At 46.5% G+C, this 17,086-nt stretch overlaps 1 protein-coding gene across 1 annotated transcript; it reads right to left on the reverse strand.

Moving 5' to 3' along the window:
- Window positions 1–468: 468 nt before the first annotated feature.
- LOC144490140 (uncharacterized) lies at window positions 469–16,328 on the reverse strand. Its single transcript, XM_078207947.1, has 3 exons — window positions 16,293–16,328; window positions 11,173–11,657; window positions 469–3,258 (listed from the first exon to the last, which is right to left on the reverse strand). The coding sequence occupies exons 1-3, from the start codon at window positions 16,326–16,328 to the stop codon at window positions 2,208–2,210; spliced, it is 1,572 nt and encodes a 523-aa protein (XP_078064073.1). The 3' UTR covers window positions 469–2,207.
- Between the last annotated feature and the right edge of the window lie 758 nt (window positions 16,329–17,086).

The raw sequence follows: 17,086 nt of genomic DNA on the forward strand, positions 1-17,086 counted from the left end.
GTTTATATTCTGATTCCTTATCTACAACTGAAATGCTAAACCCATTTCATTGATCAGGCCTCATCAATTTATAATGGTATTTCAGAATTTAAACATAGTCCGACACAACCCAAGTTTGCAAGGACAAAATCTGTCATTGGGATTGTGCATGTGTGGGCAGTGTGCAAGTGGAAGAAAGTATTTGAGGCCATCTTTCACTGACAGGAAGTACAATGGTGAAAAGAAATGACTACACACCATTTTGGTTATTGCATTGTTTACCCACCCACTCTCCCCCTTCCTCTCACAAGTCTCACCTTATCTCTCACTTCTTAAATGTCCTGCTATCACAACTCTTGCCCCCTTTCCCCACACCTTCAACCACAGGTCTGAGTCTGGGATGTAGGCATGGACAAGGCTTCAACCAATTGTACAATTGTCCAACCTCAAGAGATAAAAGAAAAGCCACCCAAAGGAAGGTCACAGAGAAACTAGAGAAATAAATATATTCAGGCTTGAGACAGGAGAACATTAGCGACAGTTTATCCAGATGGACAAGTGGAATAGAAAGAAGTAGCAGATCAGCTGATGGGATTGTCCCAATCTGAATGAGAAAGAAGCTCCTCACACCAGAGTACTGACCCTCTGATAGTGACGCACTCCCTCAGTACTGACCCTATGACAGTGAGGCATTCCCTCAGTACTGGACCCTCTAACAGTGAGGCACTCCCTCAGTACTGACCCTCTGACACTGAGGGACTCCCTCAGTACTGACCCTCTGACACTGAGGCATTCCCTCAGTACTGACCCTCTGACACTGAGGCACTCCCTCAGAACTGACCCTATGACAGTGAGGCACTCCCTCAGAACTGATCCTATGACAGTGAGGCACTCCCTCAGTACTGATCCTATGACAGTGAGGCACTCCCTCAGTACTGATCATAGAAACATAGAAATCATAGAAATCCTACAGTGCAGAAAGAGGCCATTCGGCCCATCGAGTCTGCACCGACCACAATCCCACCCAGGCTCTACCCCCATATCCCTACATATTTACCCACTAATCCCTCTAACCTCCACATCTCAGGACACTAAGGGGCAATTTTAGCGTGGCCAATCAACCTAACCACATCTTTGGAGCAACCGGAGGAAACCCACACAGACACGAGGAGAATGTGCAAACTCCACACAGACAGTGACCCAAGCCAGGAATCGAACCCAGGTCCCTGGAGCTGTGAAGCAGCAGTGCTAACCACTGTGCTCCCATGCCGATCCTATGACAGTGAGGCACTCCCTCAGTACTGACCCTCTGACAATGAGGCACTCCCTCAGTACTGACCCTCTGACAATGAGGCACTACATTGATGTTATTTTGGAGGGTCAACCTTGCTTTTTGTGCTAAGTGGCTGACGAGGGACTTGAACTTACAACCTTCTGGTAAGAGTGTTATCCACTGACCCATGGCTGACGCAGCAGCATTCTGCCACCCTAACTCTGTCTTATCAATAACAGTGTTTCATTAAACATATTTATAGAGTGGATTTCAAATTAAACCAGATTTACAGGCGTGATATTCAGTTCACACATTGAGGGTGAGAGAGATGCTGTGGGATGGACACTGAGTCCAATAGCTGAAAGTGATGAACAGAGTGGGTTAGGAACACAGAAATTAGGAGCAGAAGTATGCAATTCAGCACTTCGAGCCTGCTCTGACATTCAATCAGATCATGTTGATCTCTTCCTGGTCTCAAATCTACCTCCCCACCTGTTCTCTATCCCTTTAATCCCTTTTTTTATCAGATATATATCTATCTCCTTCTTGATTCAGACTCCACCACGCTATGGGGCAGCGAGTGCCTCAAATTCACCACCCTCTGCGAGAAGCAGTTTATCCTCATCTCACTTTTAAACATACCTATACCTGTGACCTCATGTTCTAGATTACCTCACAGGGTAATATTTGGTTTACGTTACTTTCTCAGTCCCTTTTAGTATTTTATTTATCGCTATCAGATTCCCTTTCATCCTTCTAAACTCGTGAGTATAAGCACAAACTGTTTAATCTCTCCTCATGTGTCAACCCTTCAGTGATCCCAGATCTGTTCCCAAAACCGAGCATTGAGACCCAGGGAAGGTGAGATACTCTAGGAGGTCTGGGGAGCTGGACCTTGTACACGAGAGTAACTGAAGGAATGAGAAATAATCCAGAGTTAGGAAGGAAAAATGGTTCAGTTCTGGATGTGATTCTCAGCAGAAACAGAATCTAAGTTTTCCAGTAACATGTGACTTCGCTGGTGTCTCAGCAGGTGGTGTGAACAAGTGAATCTCCTCTCACACACAGAGCAGGTGAACGGCCTCTCCCCAGTGTGACTTCGCTGGTGTCTTTGCAGGCTGGACAACTCAGCAAATCTCTTTTCACACACAGAGCAGGTGAATGATCTCTCCCCAGTGTGACTTCGCTGGTGCCTCTGCAGGCTGGTTAACTGAGTGAATCTCTTGTCACACACAGAGCAGGTGAATGGTTTCTCCCCAGTGTGACTTCGCTGGTGCCTCTGCAGGTGGGATGAATCAATGAATCCCTGTCCACACACGGAGCAGGTGAATGGTCTCTCCCCAGTGTGAGTGCACTGGTGTCTCACTAGATCAGATGAATGTGCGAATCCCTTCCCACACTCAGAGCAGGGATATGGCTTCTCCCCAGTGTGAGTGCGCTGGTGTTTTAGCAGATCATGTCTTCTTTTAAAGGTCTTCTCACATTCAGAACATTGAAAAGGTCTCCAATCAGAGTGAACATGTTGGTGTTCAATGCACTGGGAGGACTGACTGAATCCCTTACCACACACAGAGCAGGTGAACGGCCTCTCCCCAGTGTGGGTGTGTCGGTGTCTCTGGAGGCTGGATGACTGAGTAAAACATTTCCCACACTCGGGGCAGGTGAATGCCTTCTCCCCAGTGTGAACCGACTGGTGTATCTGTAGGTGATGTAGACAAGTAAATCCCTTCCCACACACAGGGCAAATGTATGGCTTCTCCCCGGTGTGAAGACGCCTGTGAATTGAAAGGTGGCACGACCGAGAGAAAGTCTTCCCACACTCTGAGCAGGTGAACGGCCTCTCCCCAGTGTGAACTCGTCGGTGTGTCAGCAGGTGGGACGACAGTGTGAATCCCTTCCCACAATCAGAGCAGGTAAATGGTCTCTCCCCAGTGTGAATTCGCTGGTGTTTCAGAAGATTGGATGAACCAATGAAAGCCTTGCTACACATGGAGCAGGTGAACGGTCTCTTCCTGGTGTGAATGCGCTTATGCGTCAGAAGATGGATTGAACCTCTCCCCGCACACAGAGCTGATGAACAGCCTCTCGCTATTGCGAGCTCGCTGGCGTGTCAGCATATTTGTCGGCAGGGACAATCCCTCCAATAGGAGGAACCAGTGAACAGCCTCTCACCAGTTTCCAGCTGTGGGTGTCTCGGTGCTTTCCTCATCACACTGATATTTAAATTATTTCCCACAGACAGATGTTTATCTGCACATATCCAAAGGATGATGATATCCTGGTGAATCTCATCACTGTGTCAGATCTTAATGTGATGTTTGATTTGATTTTCCTGTCTGTAAATCCTCCCCTTCTAATGTCCTGTAAAATAAATTGAAAACAGTCCTCACTCCAAGAACAGGATAGAAATTCAGAATAGACAATTCTTGTTTCTGTGGAACATTAACTCCCCCAAAAGCTGCAAGTGTCAGTCTCTCACTCCCAAAGTGAAAATCACAATGAAACAACCAATTTTCATGTCCCTGTGATTGTTCTCCAGAGTTGCACAGAGCAATGTCCTCAAGACTGATCAATCAATCCAGACCAGTCTGGGAGCAGTTGGGAAAGAGTCTCTCTTGGGAGAGACCTGAACCCAGTCCAGCCTCAGGCCTGCCCCTCATTCACTCTGATTCGTTGGAGGATCTGTCACTCTTACCCAGTCCTCCGGCCCCGCCTCCCTTCCTATTGGTCCAGAGCTGCTGTCAACCACTTGGCCATTGTCCCCCAACAACCCCCCAAACCAACCCACCTCTCCCTGACCCTACCCATTACTCCCACCCTCCACCACCCTTCGCACCCAACCCCTAGCCCACAACCCCGAGCTCCCATCACCAATCCCCCACCACCAACCCCCTACCTAGCCCCCACCCACAAACACCTCCACCTCCCCCCAACAAACATGGGGACTGAGCATGCGTTGTCCTCACATTGTCTGCAACAAACATGGGGACTATATGGGGGCATGAGCTGTCTTCACGTTACCCCTCACAAAGATGGCGATGGTGCAGAACGATATATTGTCCGTTGCAAAGATGGCGGTCGTGAACTCGGATCAGAAACGGGGGAAACAATACTGGGCTCCGCTCAGTGCAAACGGGTAACCGGAAAGTTCTTTTTCGGTTTGCGTTTTACACAACATGTTTACGAAGCCCCGCCACATCCACTGCCTCTTGCGTGCCGCCATTCCACCCACTTACCGATTGGGCATCTGATCATATCTCACCTATCACCATTAGTCACACTATACATGTTCCAACCCCAGCCCTGCCCCCTTATCCACTCGGATTGGTTGGAGGACCAGCCATTCTTTGTCGTTCCTCCAGGCCCGCCCCTTCTCTTCCTATTGGATCCGAGTTGCGGTCAATCAGCCGGGCATTGTGACGGTTTCAAATGGTGGGAGGGGCCACAGACTCAGGCTGACTTGCTGATTATTGGCAGCATTTTCTGTTTGGGAATTCGAGGTGGATGGTCAGTTCCCCTCGGTCCGGGGCTGGGGTCCGGGACACACTTTTTCCCTAGGGCACTCATTATCACCGCAACTTCACAGGAGAAAGTAAGTCCCCGCTTCAATCCCCACTGCAAACTCTGTGTTTCCAAATTCTCCAAACTGGAAGAATTTAGAGATTTAATGGGGAGACAACAGATAGAATTTAACACAAAATTCAGTTAAAAACATAAAAATAGACTAAATGGTGAAGATTTATACATTGCAGAGTAACAAAAGAGGAAAAATATCTCATTAATTAGCAGGTTCAAAATTCCAGTATCAGCAACTTAAAAATTTTATTAAGAAATATAAATTGAGCAGGGAGGTTGGTTACTAGGCACTGCAGAGCTGTCAGAAAGCAGCGTCATTCAGCCCACCTGGTCCTCCCCGGTCCCTTTAAATGTGGAGAACTGAGACATCTTGTCTCCGAAGACATCCCACCCTGTTGGAACCATGTGTACATGAGACTGAGGGTGCAATAGTTTGAAATTATTTTGGGGTCAAAGATTTTTTTGGGGGGGAGGAAATGATGAATGCAAGATTTTATAGAATCCCTACAGTGCAGAGGGAGACCATTCAGCCCATCAAATTTCCACTGACTCTCTGACTTGGCATCTTATCCAAGCCCTATGCCTGTAATGCCACGCATTTACTACCCAATTCCAAACAATCAGTCACCCAAGACTGGAATTGAACTTGGGTTCCTGGCACTGTGGGGCAGCAGAGCTAACCACTATGCCACCCCAAATTTCAGTTGGAGGGGGACAGTACTGGAAGAGGGAGAATGATTAAGAATGTAATTGAACATGGCAAAGTTGGGTGGTCAACAGTTTAGTGGGAATAGGGTCGATGGAGCAGGAAGTGGGTCTCATGGACAAGATGAGCACAGAGGACATGAGGGAAGATGGGAGAGAAACTATAGAAAAATGTGGGTTCAGATAAGACCATGAGAGATATGAGCAGAAGTAGACCATTTGGCCCATTGGGTGGCAGAATCTTCCAGTCATTCACGCCGGCAGAATTTTCTGGCCCTGTTGCAGTGAATGTAGATTTGGCTGAGCGCCAAATTTGCCATCCTTACTTAGAGTGGCATGGGGCATGAACAGCCAGTAAGGTAGCGCACATCAGGTTTGCTCCACCATTCAATGAGATCATGGCTTATATGATACGATAAACCTCGTCTCCATTTTCTCACCTATCCCCATAACTCTTGATTCACTTACTGATTAAAAATGTGTTTATCTCAGCCTGAACATACTTCACAATCCAACCTCAGCAGCCCTATGTGGTAAAGAATCCTACATATTCACTACCATCTGAGAGAAAACATTTCTCCTCATCTCTGTCTTAAATGGGTTACCACTTACTCTGAGATTAGGCCCACTAATCTTCTGGACCACCCCACAATGGGAAGCATCTATCCTGTCAATTAGTATATCTTTTGCACCGTCTCAGCCAGGTTCACCAGCATTCCCAGGACCTCTGGTCCATTAGTTTATCAGTGGGTCAGAATCTGGCAGCGAGAAACTCACCCCGACTTCCTGAAGCCTGACTATCCACAAGGCACAAGTCAGGAGCATGACGGAACACTCTGCAATTCATGAGATAATTTTACAGAGCATTGGTCCTGGTGGGCAAGTGGAACAAAAGGAAGCAGCAGCGGCAGCTGATGTGATTGTCTCAATCGTAGTGACAAAGAAGCTCCATGAGCTCCTCACACTTGTTGTTGGAGGTGACGATCAGGGAGACAGGGAAGAGGGAGAAACCTTCAAAAGGAACTAGCTTGTGTTAGAGATATTAAAATAACCGGAAAATCTATATTTAACACTAAGCTCATTTATCTGATTTTATCCAGACATTAAAACTTTTTTGGACGAGAGTTTATTAACATCAGCAGAAACAGACCCAATAAACATGGTACAATCCTGGATGTGATTAACAGTAAAATCCAATAACTGCAGTTAGTTATGAATTTTCTGGTGTCTGAGCAGGTTGGGTGAGGTAATTTAAAGGGTATTTAAAGGGTCATTGGATAAACATGTGGATGATATTGGAATAGTGTAGGTTAGATGGGCTTTAGATTGGTTTCACAGGTCGGCGCAACATTGAGGGCCGAAGGGCCTGTACTGCGCTGTAATGTTCTATGTTCTATGTAACGAATTCCTTCCCACACTGGGTGTTGCTGAATGGTCTCTCCCCATTGTGACTGTTCTGGTGTGTAGTGAGCTCAAATAATGTATTGAATCCAGACCCACAGAGAGAGCACCTGAATGGTTTTTCCTCAGTGTGAACACATTGATGGGTCACCAGGTTTCCAGAACTTTTAAAACATTTTGCACAGTCTGGACATTCGTCTCTTGTCAGTGTGAAATCGCTGATGTCTCACCAGGGTAGATGACTGAGTGAATCCCTTCCCACAGTCAGAATAGGTGAACAGTCTCTCCCAATGTGAACTCACTGATTTGAGAGCAGGTGCAATGACTAAATGAATCCTTTCCCACACGTGGAGCAGTTGAAAGGTTTCTCCCCAATGTGAACTTGCTGGTGTACGGTGAACTCTGATGATGTCTTGAACCCAGACCTGCAGCAAGAGCATCTGAATGGTTTCTCCTCAGTGTGAACATGTTGGTGGGTCATCAGGTTTCCAGAACTTATAAAACATTTCCCACAGCTGGTTCTGCTGTCGAGCAGGGTCGGGCAAAGAGCAAGCGAGCAGTAGTAATAGAGGACTCGCTAGTTAAAGGCACAGACAGGCGTTTCTGTGGCCGTGATTGAGACTCCAGGATGGTGTGTTGCCTCCCTGGTGCCAGGGTCAAGGACGTTTCTGAGCCGTTGCAGGACATTCTTAAGGGGGAGGGGGAGCAGCCAGAGGTCGTTGTACATATTGGTACCAATGACATAGGTAGGAAAAGGGATGAGGTCCTGAAGTTTGAATATAGCGAGTTAGGTAGAAGGCTAAAATGCAGGACCTTGAAGATAGTAATTTCTGGACTACTACTGGTGCCACGTGCTAGTGAGAGTAGGAATAGGAAGATTAGGCAGATGAATGCGTGGCTTGAGAGCTGGTGCAGGGAGTTAGATTTTTGGATCATTGGGATCTCTTCTGGGGAAGGGCTGACCTATTCAAGAGGGACGGGTTACACCTAAATTGGAGGGGGACTAACATCCTGGTGGGAGATTTGCTAGAGCCACTCGGGAGGATTAAACTAGTTTGGCAGGGGGGTGGGACTGAAAGCAGTAGAAAGACAGAAGAGAAGGTTGAGGACAGCACAGAAGTTAAAGAGAGCAAATTAAGTAGTAGAGGCAGTGTCAGTAATTCTAGTACCAGACAGATCAGGCAAAAGCAAGACAGAGAGCAAGGGAAGTCCAGATTAAACTGCATTTATTTCAATGCAAGAGGCCTGACAGGCAAGGCAGATGAAGCCAGGGCATGGATGGATACGCGGGACTGGGATATTATAGCAATTACTGAAATATGGCTAAGGGAGGGACAGGATTGGCCAGGGTACAGATGCTATAGGAAAGATAGAACAGGAGGTAAGAGAGGAGGGGGAGTTGCATTTTTGATTAGGGAAAACGGCAGTACTGAGAGGGGATATATTCAAGGGTTTGGCCACTGAGTCTATATGGGTAGAACTGAGAAATAAGGGGGAAATCACTTTGATAGGGTTGTACTATAGGCCCCCAAATAGTCAGCGGGAAATTGAGGAGCAAATATGTAAGGAGATTACAGATAGCTCCAAGAAAAATAGGGTGGTAATAGTGGGGGATTTTAACTTTCCCAACATTAACTGGGACAGCCATAGTATTAGAGAGTTGGATGGAGAGAAACTTGTTGAGTGTATTCAGGAGGAATTTCTCATTCAGTATGTGGATGGGCCGACTAGAGAGGGGGAAAAACTTGACTTCCTCTTGGGAAATAAGGAAGGGTAGGTGACAGAAATGTTAGTGAGGGATCGCTTTGGGACAGTGATCATAATCTATTAGTTTCAAGAAAGCTATGGAGAACGATAGATAGGTCTGTCCCAAAAGTTAAAATTCTAAATTGGGGCAAGGCCAATTTGGATGATATCAGGCAGGAACTTTCGAAAGTTAATTGGGGGAGTCTGTGGGAAGGCAAAGGGACATCTGGTAAGTGGGAGGCTTTCAAAAATGTTTTAACCAGGGTTCAGGTTAAGCACCCTTAGAGTGCTTATTCCTCTTAGAGTGAAGGGCAAGGCTGGTAGAATTAGGGAACCTTGGATGACTTGGGATATTAAGGCCCTGGTCAAGAAGAAGAAGGAGGCACATGACATGCATAGGCAACTGGGATCAAGTGAATCCCTTGAAGAGGGTGTAGGAGTAGAGTTAAGAGAGAAATCAAGAGGGCAAAAAGGGGACACCAGATTATTTTGGCAGATAAGGCAATGGAGAATCCAAAGAGCTTCTACAAATATATAAAGGGCAAAAGGGTAACTCGGGAGAGAGTAGGGCCTCTTAAGGATCAACAAGGTCATTTATATGTGGATCCACAAGAGATGGATGAGACCCGAAATGAATATTTCTCATCTGTATTTACTGTTGAGAAAAGCATGGATGTTAGGGAACTTGGGGAAATAAATAGTGATGTATTGAAGCGTGTACATATTTCAGAGAAGGAAGTGCTGGAAGTCTTAAAGCGCATCAAGGTAGATAAATCCTCGGGACCTGATGAAGGCTAGGGAGAAAACATAGGGTCCCCTAGCAGAGATATTTGAATCATCGATAGTCACAGGTGAGGTGCCTGAAGATTGCAGGGTGGCAAATGTTGTGCCTTTGTTTAAAAAGGGCTGCAGGGAAAAGCCTGGGAACTACGGGCCAGTGAGCCTCACATCTGTGGTGGGTAAGTTGTTGGAAGGTATTTTGAGAAACAGGCATTTAGAGATGCAAGGACTGATTAGGGACAGTTAGCATGGCTTTGCCAGTGGAACATCTTGTCTCACAAATTTGATTGAGTTTTTTGAAGGGGTAACCAAGAAGGTAGATGAAGGCAGTACAGTTGACGCTGTCTACATGGACTTTAGCAAGGCCTTTGACAAGGTACCGCACGGTAGGTTGTTGCATAAGGTTAAATCTCACAGGATCCAGGGTGAGGTAGCTAAATGGATACAAAATTGGCTTGATGACAGAAGCCAGAGGGTGGTTGTAGAGGGATGTTTTTCAAACTGGAGGCCTGTGACCAGCGGTGTGCCTCAAGGATCAGTGCTGGATCCACTGTTATTTGTCATTTATATTAGTGATTTGGATGAGAATTTAGTCGGCATGGTAAGTTTGCAGATGACACCAAGATTGGTGGCATAGTGGACAGTGAAGAAGGTTATCTCGGATTGCAACGGGATCTTGATCAATTGGGCCAGTGGGCTGACAAATGGCAGATGGAGTTTAATTTAGAGAAATGCGAGGTGATGCATTTTGGTAGATTGAACCAGGACAGGACTTACTCAGTTAATGGTCGGGCGTTGGAGAGAGTTAGAGAACAAAGAGATCTAGGGGTACAGGTTCATAGCTCCTTTAAAGTGGAGTCTCAGGTGGACAGAGTGGTGAAGAAGGCATTCAGCATGCTTGGCTTGATTGGTCAGAACATTGAATACAGGAGTTAGGATGTCTTGTTGTAGTTATATAAGACATTGGTAAGGCCATACTTGGAATATTGTGTTCAGTTCTGGTCACCCTATTATAGAAAGGATATTATTAAACTAGAAAGAGTACAGAAAAGATTTACTAGAATGCTACCGGAACTTGATGGTTTGAGTTATAAGGAGAGGCTGGATAGACTGGGACTTTTTTCTCTGGAGCGCAGAAGGCTGAGGGGTGATCTTATAGAGGTCTATAAAATAATGAGGGGCATAAATCAGTTAGATAGTCAACAGCTTTTCCCAAAGATAGGGGAGTCGAAAACTGGAGGGCATAGGTTTAAGGTGAGAGGAGAGAGATACAAAAGTCTCCAGAGGGGAAATTTTTCACAGAGGGTGATGAGTGTCTGGAACAAGCTGCCAGAGGTAGTCGTAGAGACAGTACAATTTTGTCTTTTAAAAAGCATTTAGACAGTTACATGGGTAAGATGGGTATAGAGGGATATGGGCCAAATGCAGATAATTGGGACTAGCTTAGTGGGTTAAAAAAAAGGATGGCATGGACAAGTTGGGCCAAAGGGCCTGTTTTCATGCTGTAAACTTCTATGACTCTATGACAGTCTGGACATTTAAAAGGGTCTCTCATCAGTGTGAACTTGCTGGTGTCTTACGAGGGAGGATGACTGAGTGAATCACTTCACATGGAGCAGGTGAGCGGTCTCTCCCCAGTGTGAACTCGCTGGTGTGTCAGCAGTTGGAATAACAGAATTAATCCTTTGCCACACTGGGAGCAGATGAACGACCTTTCCTCATTGTGAACTCGCTTATGTACAGTAAGTTGTGATGATTGACTGAACCCAGCTGCACAGTGAGAGCACTTGAACGGTCTCTCGTCAGTGTGAACACATTGATGGGACATGAGTTCACTGAAACTTTTATAGCACTTCCCACAGTCTGGACATTTAAAAGGTCTCTCACCAGTGTGAACTTGCTGGTGTTTCAGCAGATGGGATGACTGAATGAATGCCTTCCCACATTCACAACATGTGAATGGCCTCTCCCCAGTGTGAATTCGCAGGTGTGCTGTGAGCTCAGATGATGTCTTGAACAGAGATCCACAGTGAGAGCAGCTGAATGGTCTCTCATTGCTGTGAACACGTTGATGGCATATCAGGTCTCTCAAACTTTGATAACATTTCCCACAGCCTGGACATTTAAAAGATCGCTCAACCGAGTGAACTCTCTCGTACGTTAGTAGATGGGATGACTGAATAGATCCTTTCCCATACTGGGAGCAGGGGAATGGCCTCTCACTCGTGTGATCTCACTGGTGTGTCATAGTGGCAAATAGTGACAAATAGTGACAACAACTCTGTTAACTTTAGGATAGTAATGGACAAGGATGAGTGCTGTCCTATGGGCAGGGTGCTAAATTGGGGAAAGGCTAACTATAGCCGGATTAGGCAGGAATTGGTGGATGTTGATTGGGAGAGGATGTTCGAGGGTAAGTCCGCGTCTGGCATGTGGGAGTCTTTTAAGGAACTATTGATAAGGCTGCAGGATAGGCATGTGCCTGTAAAAAGGAAAGATAGGAAAGGTAGGATTCGAGAGCCGTGGATAACCAGGAAACTTGAGGATCTGATTAAAATGAAAAGGGAGGCGTACGTTAAGTCCAGGCAACTGAAAACAGATGGAGCTCTGGAGGAATACAGAGAGAGTAGGAAAGAACTCAAACGGGGAGTTAGAAGGGCAAAAAGAGGTCACGAGATGTTCTTGGCAGGCAGGATTAAGGAGAATCCTAAGGCATTCTATTCATACGTTAGGAACAAAAGAGTTGTCAGGGAGAAAATCGGACCTCTCAGGGACAAAGGAGGAGAATTATGCTTAGAACCCAAGGGAATAGGGGAGATCCTAAATGAATACTTTGCATCGGTATTCACGAAGGAGAGGGGCGTGTTAACCGGGAGTGTCTCGGAGGGAGGTGTTGACCCGTTCGAGAAAATCTCCATTACAAGAGAGGAAGTGTTAGGTTTTTTAGGGAACATTAAAACTGACAAAGCCCCAGGGCCTGATGGCATCTATCCTCGACTGCTCAGGGAGACGAGAGATGAAATTGCTGGGCCTCTGACGGAAATCTTTGTCGCTTCTTTGGACACGGGTGAGGTCCCTGAGGATTGGAGGATAGCGAATGTGGTCCCGTTGTTTAAGAAGGGTAGCAGAGATAACCCGGGAAATTATAGGCCGGTGAGCTTGATGTCCGTGGTAGGGAAGTTGTTGGAGAGGATTCTTAGAGACAGGATGTATGTGCATTTAGAACGAAACAATCTCATTAGTGACAGACAGCATGGTTTTGTAAGAGGGAGGTCGTGCCTTACAAATTTGGTGGAGTTTTTTGAGGAAGTGACAAAAACGGTTGATGAAGGAAGGGCCGTGGATGTCGTCTATATGGATTTCAGTAAGGCATTTGACAAAGTCCCACATGGCAGGTTGGTTAAGAAGGGTAAGGCTCATGGGATACAAGGAGAAGTGGCTAGATGGGTGGAGAACTGGCTTGGCCATAGGAGACAGAGGGTAGTGGTCGAAGGGTCTTTTTCCGGCTGGAGGTCTGTGACCAGTGGTGTTCCGCAGGGCTCTGTACTGGGACCTCTGCTATTTGTGATATATATAAATGATTTGGAAGAAGGTGTAACTGGTGTAATCAGCAAGTTTGCGGATGACACGAAGATGGCTGGACTTGCGGATAGCGAAGAGCATTGTCGGGCAATACAGCAGGATATAGATAGGCTGGAAAATTGGGCGGAGAGGTGGCAGATGGAGTTTAATCCGGATAAATGTGAAGTGATGCATTTTGGAAGAAATAATGTAGGGAGGAGTTATACAATAAATGGCAGAGTCATCAGGAGTATAGAAACACAGAGGGACCTCGGTGTGCAAGTCCACAAATCCTTGAAGGTGGCAACACAGGTGGAGAAGGTGGTGAAGAAGGCATATGGTATGCTTGCCTTTATAGGACGGGGTATAGAGTATAAAAGCTGGAGTCTGATGATGCAGCTGTATAGAACGCTGGTTAGGCCACATTTGGAGTACTGCGTCCAGTTCTGGTCGCCGCACTACCAGAAGGACGTGGAGGCGTTAGAGAGAGTGCAGAGAAGGTTTACCAGGATGTTGCCTGGTATGGAGGGTCTTAGCTATGAGGAGAGATTGGGTAGACTGGGGTTGTTCTCCTTGGAAAGACGGAGAATGAGGGGAGATCTAATAGAGGTGTACAAGATTATGAAGGGTATAGATAGGGTGAACAGTGGGAAGCTTTTTCCCAGGTCGGAGGTGACGATCACGAGAGGTCACGGGCTCAAGGTGAGAGGGGCGAAGTATAACTCAGATATCAGAGGGACGTTTTTTACGCAGAGGGTGGTGGGGGCCTGGAATGCGCTGCCAAGTAGGGTGGTGGAGGCAGGCACGCTGACATCGTTTAAGACTTACCTGGATAGTCACATGAGCAGCCTGGGAATGGAGGGATACAAACGATTGGTCTAGTTGGACCAAGGAGCGGCACAGGCTTGGAGGGCCGAAGGGCCTGTTTCCTGTGCTGTACCGTTCTTTGTTCTTTGTTCATCCAGGTGGAATACTGAGTGAATCCCTTCCCACATGAGGGCAATTGTAAGGTCTCTCCCCATTGTGACCGCATTGATGCGTTTCAAGGTCAGATGGGCATTTGAATCCTTTCTCATCGACCTGACATTTCCATGGTTTCTCCCCATTGTGACTCCATTTGTGTTTGGACAGGTCAGATGATTGAGTCCTTCTCCACACAGAGAACACGTGAATGGTTTCTCCCCACTGTGAATGGTGCTTTTTCCTTATATGTTCAAAAATTTAATAATATTCAGTTTACGATAACTTTGGCAACTCTGTCAGATCCTGATGTGATGTTTGGTTTCAGTTTCCTGACTGCAAATTCTCCTCTTCTAACACCCTGTGAAAGTGTTTAAAAACAGAATAAAGGGAGTGAGAGAGAATCCACAAAAGCACAAAGGCAGTTTGTGAAATTGAGCTGAATGAATCTGGTAAGTTGTTGAGCCAGCACTAGGAAAAAGTGACAAGAAAGCTGCTGGACTGTTGTAAAAACCCAACTGGTTCACTGAAGTTCTTCAGGGCAGAGAACCTGCTACCCAGTCTGGACTTTGGCCCAAAAGAGAGGAGAGGGAGAGAAGGAGAAAAAGCGAGGTGGGAGAAGCAGCGGGTGAAGGAGAGATATCTCATATATCTACATCTTGATCAGAACTCTGACAGAATCTGCCAAATCCTCCACCATATAAAAGAACAAGGGTTGCAGGTATATGTGGACACCATCACCTCCAAGTTACACACAGTGATATAGTTCCAACTCAGGATGCTGTGTGATGAGGCGAGCAACTTGCAGGTGGTGGTATCCCTGTACACCTTTGTCCTTCTGTAGGATAGAGGTTGCAGGTTTCACACATGCTGCCAAAGGAGTCTTGGTGCATTGCTGCAGTGCATAGAATCATAGAAATCATAGAAACCCTACAGTGCAGAAGGAGGCCATTCGGCCCATCGAGTCTGCACCGACCACAATCCCACACAGGCCCTACCCCCACATATTTACCCGCTAATCCCTCTAACCTACGCATCCCAGGACTCTAAGGGGCAATTTTTTAACCTGGCCAATCAACCTAACCCGCACATCTTTGGACTGTGGGAGGAAACCGGAGCACCCGGAGAAAACCCACGCAGACACGAGGAGAATGTGCAAACTCCACACAGACAGTGACCCGAGTCGGGAATCGAACCTGGGACCCTGGAGCTGTGAAGCAGCAGTGCTAACCACTGTGCTACCGTGCCGCATCTTGCAGATGGCACACACTGTTGCCAGTGTGATTTGAGAAACTGGGGTTTGTCTCCTTGAAGCAAAGTAAATTGAAGGGAGATAAAAAAAAACAACAAATTACTGCAGATGCTCAAAAATGAAACAAAAACAGAAAATGCCAGAAAATCTCAGTCAGTCTGACAGCATCTGTGGAGAGAGAACAGCACTAATGCTTCAAATCTGGATGACCCTTCATCAGATGGAAGGGAGATTTGATAGAGCTGTAAAAGTTAATGATAAGCTTAGATAAGGTAGATAAAGAAGAGAAATATACAATAACTGATTCTAAAAGGATTATAGGACAGAGATTTATCAATTGGTGCAATACAGGAGTGTGCGAGAAATACATTTCTCAGCAGCTGAATGGAAATTACCTGGAACTCAAACGTGTGAGCTGAGCTAACTCAAAGGCTGATAATATGAATCAAATACGGTGGCACAGTGGCTAGCATTGCTGCCTCACAATGCCAGGGACCTGGGTTCAATTCCGGCCTCGGGTGACTGTCTGTGTGGAGTTTGCACATTCTCCCTGTGTCTGCGTGGGTTTCCTCTGGGTGCTCTGGTTTCCTCCCACACCCCAAAGATGTGCAGGTTTAGGTGGATTGGCCATGCTACATTGCCCTTAGTGTTCCAAGACATGTAGGTTAAAGGTTTTAGTGGGGTAAATACTTGGGATTGCAGGTAACAGGTGTGGGTGGGATTTCCCCTTAGTGTGTCAGGGAGATTACATGGGGTTACAAGGATAGGGCCTGATTGGGATTGTTGTCGGTGTAGACTTGTAGGACCAAGGAGCCTGCTTCTATACTGTAGGGATTCTATGATTCTATGAAATGATTTTGTCCGCCTTTGAAATCATGTTTGGATTGAGTTTCCAATTCTAATATCCTGCAAGAAAAAGTCTATTATTTGTCCAGAATATAAATTAAGATACAAACGTTTCCCTTGGTTTGAGTTTTGTATGTGTAAATGCTCCCCTTCTAACCCCCTGAAAAAGGATTTTCCAAAAGCCATCAGAGTCCAGGATAAAAATTCACAAACCTTCTCCTCCTGCTGCCTGGAGCAGGATGAGTGCATGTACGCATGCACCCTGCTAACCACTGCCCCCTCTAAAGATGCCGGCCGTTAACCCGAGTCGAGCGAAGGGAGACATCCAAATTTTTCCCGCCTGCAGAGAACACAAGACCGGGACCTTGTTCTTTGGGGTGCGCGGCCTGCACTGTGTCGTTATGAAGCCTCCGTGCCCACTCCGTTAGCTCCATTCCTCCTCGCCCACCCACTAACTCTTGTTAGTTTTCTCCACTCGACTTTCGCTCACCCGCTCTGAGCTGCTTCAGTCACAGAGCAGCATTGCGCATGTTCATGGCCAAGACCGCAATGCGCATGCTCCAGGCTCAGCTCACACTGCGGATGTTCAGCGCAGTGCTGTTGTGAGGATAGGGCACGTTCGCAGCCGCCAGGAATGCTGGGTGAGACCTCCGCCATTGAAAGCAATGTTATAGTTAAGAAAATAAACCTGCTGCACTTTAACCTGGTGTTGTGAGACGCCATACTGTGCCCACCCCAGTCCAAAGCCGGCATCTCCACATCATAGTTTAGGAATCTATGTCCTGTAAATGAAAGTACAATGGATGCCATAGAAACCAAGATTAAAATTGTTCAAACAAATTGTTTCTGCTTCCAGTATTATTTTCTCCTGGACATAATGCACAGCAGAACATAATGCACAGCAGAACATTCTCCTCATGTCTGCGTGGGTTTCCTCTGGGTGCTCCGGTTTCCTCCCACAGTCCAAAGATGTGCGGGTTAGGTTGATTGGCCAGGTTAAAAATTGC

The sequence above is a fragment of the Mustelus asterias genome, unplaced genomic scaffold (assembly GCF_964213995.1).
Source record: "Mustelus asterias unplaced genomic scaffold, sMusAst1.hap1.1 HAP1_SCAFFOLD_2929, whole genome shotgun sequence".
Lineage (NCBI taxonomy): Eukaryota > Metazoa > Chordata > Chondrichthyes > Carcharhiniformes > Triakidae > Mustelus > Mustelus asterias.